The sequence below is a fragment of the Lathyrus oleraceus genome, chromosome 3 (genome assembly GCF_024323335.1).
Source record: "Lathyrus oleraceus cultivar Zhongwan6 chromosome 3, CAAS_Psat_ZW6_1.0, whole genome shotgun sequence".
In the NCBI taxonomy this organism is placed as follows: Eukaryota; Viridiplantae; Streptophyta; class Magnoliopsida; order Fabales; family Fabaceae; genus Lathyrus; species Lathyrus oleraceus.
In genome coordinates, this window is record NC_066581.1 from 188,184,584 (window position 1) to 188,189,550 (window position 4,967).

General features: G+C 32.9%; 1 protein-coding gene across 1 annotated transcript; it reads right to left on the reverse strand.

Annotated features, from left to right (window-relative positions):
• Window positions 1–1,087: 1,087 nt before the first annotated feature.
• On the reverse strand, window positions 1,088–4,632 carry LOC127126163 (protein trichome birefringence-like 10). Its single transcript, XM_051055044.1, has 4 exons — window positions 4,108–4,632; window positions 3,111–3,500; window positions 2,615–2,773; window positions 1,088–2,048 (listed from the first exon to the last, which is right to left on the reverse strand). Exons 1-4 carry the CDS (start codon window positions 4,509–4,511, stop codon window positions 1,682–1,684), a joined length of 1,320 nt encoding a protein of 439 aa, XP_050911001.1. The 5' UTR covers window positions 4,512–4,632; the 3' UTR covers window positions 1,088–1,681.
• Window positions 4,633–4,967: the final 335 nt, after the last annotated feature.

Here is a 4,967-nt window from a genome sequence, read left to right on the forward strand (position 1 = left end):
CTCAAGACACAAGTGGATGTAAGGGCTATGTGGAATACGTATTTCCGTTTCGAAACAAGGGTTTCGCTCGAGTTGGAAGCGACGGTTTCAAAATTGAGAAGATATTGAAGCGTTCGCCTGAATATTGAAGTGTAATATTGCATTTTATGTTGAAATCATTTATGTAATACTTACTTTATGTTATGAATGTTAATTTCATTTTGAAAAATTACTTGGTGTTGAATCTACTACTGGTGTGTCTCCGAAAATGTAACTCCGAAAATATTCCAGAAATTCATCTCCAGAATAAAGCAAATAAAAAAAAGGGCATAACTCAGAAATGGCCTTACTTAGGTGTGTATTGAGGTGCGTCCGGAGATGTATCTTCAAAAAATAAAAGATATTTATAAAAATTTGTGTGATGTAGTAAAAACATATAGGATGCATTAAGAAATAGTTTTATTTTTCATGTTTTTTTTTCTTTATTTATTATGTCTTTTTAACTAGCACTACATTCTTCAACAATGATAAAAAAATGATCATTGTTCCATGTGTAAACTTATGTAAATTAGTTTACATATCATCTTATCAACTGAACAAACAACAAATCAACCCAGCAAATGACTTACTGATCACACCATGCCTTGTGCGGTAATTTTGCATGGGATTTGAGCCGTGATTCATGTGCGTGTTAAATGAGAGTTGAGGTGTGTGATGTTATATTCACGAGGGAAAAGGCCAATTGTTTAACTCATAAATGCCTCGTTTGCTGCTTGGATATATTTTCTCAAGAGTATTTCAGATCCATTTGAATGGTACTACTACTATAATACTAATAAAATTCCACTTGACATTTACGTTTTCATTTTAATGTTATTCAATACATTGAGGCATTGCTGAGTATGGATCACGCAAAGTTCATACTAACAATTTCAAGAAAAGTAATGGTCAATAACGTAGACTAGTATCATCCGGATTCCTTCAAATCAGATCACAAATGCAAATAAACCTTGAAGCTTTAACTAGATTACTTCCATGAATCGATTTTAGAGCTCTAATGTAATTAATCTCTTCTAATATACTAGTACTATGTAGTATGCAAAAAATGTAACAAAAAACTTGGCACATCTTTCACTAATATTTTCAAGACCAATGAACTTGAGATTTACCGTCCAAAAAAATGCAGTATGCTTTCTGATACTAAGATTGTTATTTTTCTATAAGCTATCTGCTATGCCTCAAATTCACCATTCCACATTCATCTAAATAATAACTTAGCATGTTCAATTTAAGAAAACTTTTTCTCTGTTTGTATTTTCAATTTTAACTGATAGTTATGAACACAATATCTTATTTTCACTTTATTTCAAATTTTCAAGGATTTGTAAAAGAAAACTATTTTGTATAGTTTATACTCTACAAATCTTCAAAGATAGGAAATAAAGTGAAATTACAGGATGTGTTTGTAACTCTTAGTAAAATAGAAAATAGAAACAGGAAACATTTTTCTTAAACCAAACATGTTAATTTATTTGCTTTACACAAGGCAAACTAACAGATAGTTAGTTGCACCAATTAGTGAAACTGGCCACAAAAATTAAGATGGCAAATTTAGCTTCCAGCTTCATGCCATTCGCCAATGATTAAGTAGAGTTGACGAAGATTTGTATATGTGCGATTCCACGCAAACTGTATAAGCTATTTATAGTGAAACTTGAGAAACTTCAGTTGAATTGTGACCTGAAAAAGTCTTCTTGAGAAATAGAGAATAAAGAATCTCGTTCCATGAATCGGGAACCCCGGGGAGGCACCAATGACTACAGTCTTGTCGCTGCATAGAGGCTGTTCTCTGTGGCCCGATATAGTAAATAGATGCGTGGCCATCTTTCCTGCGTGCTGACATTTGTGTGACATTAAGTAAGTCCAAATTCAGCACTTCTGATTTATTTGCGCGTTGTGGCAAGACATTAGCGACGGTACTGAAATGCATGTCGGACTGTGTCGGTAAGAAGCCTAAATCAGGTAGTGTTTCCGAATGACAACCACCACCAGTATTCCAGTCACCACCCCTGATAAGGAACAAAACCAGATCAGCTAACAGCAATATGCTGAGAAAGAATAACATACAAAATATTATATACACATGTTTCAATGTCTTTGAATCTGAAACAAATAACATTAGCATTACTATATGAAGAAAATAAGTATTGGCTCCTATGACGTGGCTAAAGTGGTTATTATAGAGCAAAACCAAATTTTGGAGATGCAAATTTTGCTTAAAAATGCACAGTCAATAAACAAAACTATGTAGTACCAACACTTTAGATTGAAGGGGTAGCGTGTCAGTGGCCGACACTGACATATGTGGTTACATTTATTTATTCAATTTTCTCATATTATTACTAACGTTGAGTGTAGACATGCAAGCGCCTGTGCTTAATAGAACAAAAATGCTTGCCAAAAGCTGTGTTGAAAAGAAAAGTCCTCTAAAAAAGCTATGTAATAATAAACTAATAATGTAACAGTAAAATTTAGTTAAGTTCACACCAGTGTCATTTAACCAATCCTAATCCTAATATATTTGTTACATAAAGATAAACTTATAGGCAAGTTTTGCTTGAAAATTGAGGCAAACCTGAAATGCACAGGAGCATAAGTTCGGAAAAGGACATATGTTTTGTTCCTGTTTACTTCACGGGCAATCCAATCAACAACTGTCTCAACTGATATTCTGAATGCATCTTCTGTAGACATATTCATATTCACTTCATTCCCTATTTGGAAATAACAACCCCTAAGCAACAAAGTGAGACCAAGATCAAATTTACATATAATTACAACTTCAATATCAATGGCTTAACCACACATAAACATTATTGCAATCTTTCAACAAAATAATATATGCTACGTCAAACGATTTTAACATCATGGATTTAAACAGAGAATAAAGATGGGCCTATGACAGATAATAGGTATCGTTCTGGCTTAACATTTTTAAAGAAGCTCGGGCTCAAGCCTTGCAAAGAATACTGCTACTCTCATGATTAATGTCTTCTTTCACACGTCTTTGTTAAATATTGAATCATTAAGAATAACAATCCATCACACAACGGAAGGGAAAAAGAACTTACATTTTGATTGTCTTCTGGTAATTCCACCAATGTCCGGCATTGAGAACCAACACATCCGCGTTTCTCCACCGATGAGAAGTCCAATCCATTTGATCCACTCTCAAAGTCAATCTCACCCGACGAGGTGCCCCAGGCGGAGGCCGCCCCTGCACTATTAAAAACGGTGACCTGTAGTATTCAACAGTGCAGTTGAAATCTGCAAACCTGAATGCTAAGAATCCTGTGTGCTTTGTGATTGGGGTCCCATTCACCTCATAAACAGAAGTCTTGTTAGTAACTGCAGAAGATAGCATACAAAGCATCGATTCCCATTGGTTCCTTCCAATCGAATCACCAACAAAAACTAACCGCTTGTTTCGTAACATTTCCAACATCTTCCTTGCATCAAATCTATCATAACAATAAATAATCCCCAGTTCATATACATAAACAAAACCCTCCATAAGATACAATTTCAAACGAAAAAGCATTCGATCGCAGGTACAAAAGAAGCAATATTCAATAGAAAAAGGGAAAAAAGAATAAACTATCCAAATCCAAAAAAATATATATATATTCTTTTCTTCCTTTTGGAGAAAGAAAAATGGACACACTAAGTAGTTGTTGAGGTTGAGTTGGACACAAGTGTTTATAGCTTAATCATAATGAAATTGGAAATACAAACAAGTTGAATTCTGATCACCACAACAAAACCAATAAAGGAAAAATCTTAACCAACATAAAATCAACACACAACACCTTTTTAGATGCATTCAACACTCCAAAAAAAAACAAAAAACACTTCCCATTAACAAAGAAACCTAATTTTAGAAACATAAATAAAATAGAAGAAACCTTATGAAAGATGAACTCATAAAAATCAAGTAAATAAGACAAAAACCGAACATTTATAACCAATAAACAAGAAAACAAACTTTTTGTCATCCTATTTTCAGCACTATCTTGTACCAACCAGAATTAAAAAAACACAAAATCAAAAAAGGGGTTTGGTTAAAACCTCGGCAAGTCGCAATCTTTAGGTTGCCATCTCCACTTAGTGTAGAAAGTATCAGGTCTACCATTTTCAGAGCAACGAAAGCCCTGATCCAAGAAGGAACAATTTGAGGAGTGATAAAGTGGATAAGCTTCATCCCAAACCCAATTTCCGTCGAAAACATCACATTTATCACCCTGCGGAGTCATAAATTGAACAGGAGGAGGAGGGGATGATGACTCAGAAGAAGAAGAAGATAGAGTTGAAAATTGAAAGGTAAAGAGTTTGGTTCCATGGGAGTGAAGTATACCCTTGTAATCAACGTAGAAGAAGCATCCAATGAAAAGAACAGAGAGGAAAAAGAAACCGAAAGTGGCTATAGAAGGTTCTAGAGGGTTAAAGCGTTTGAATTTCTTGAGAAAATTCATGTGTAGTTGTTATGGTGTGAGAAGAAACATTTGTTGATTCACTGGAAGAAGGAATCAAAGGAAAGAATGAAAATAAGAGAACTGATTGGAGTTTGAGTTCACATTTTTCCTTTTATTTTGGGAATGGGCAATCATTTATTTTTATTTTTATTTTTTTATAGATACATTAATCTCTTAAATTGAATAGAACTATCATAAATAATATAGAAAATTTAACACTAATGTATATTTAAAAGAATTTAATTGAAATACAGATACAGATATTTTACACTGTTAATTAATTATAATTATTGATTTTTTAGAAAAATATAATTTTTTTTATAATCATATATAAAATAACACAAATGAATGATTATGATGTATTAATAGTATAAAAGAATTTATACCGTGTATAATAATTAAAAAATATTTTAATTAATTATTTGTGAAAATGAAATAAATGAATTGGAGGTGGAT

Bases quoted from the DNA above. Each gene is read 5' to 3' on its own strand.
- LOC127126163 (XM_051055044.1), bottom strand. From the start codon at position 4,511: ATGAATTTTCTCAAGAAATTCAAACGCTTTAACCCTCTAGAACCTTCT. The intron at 3,501-4,107 runs GTTTTAACCAAA...TTGTTATGATAG, and splicing joins AAAGATTGCGACTTGCCGAG to ATTTGATGCAAGGAAGATGT. The intron at 2,049-2,614 runs GTTTGCCTCAAT...GTTCCTTATCAG, and splicing joins TATGCTCCTGTGCATTTCAG to GGGTGGTGACTGGAATACTG.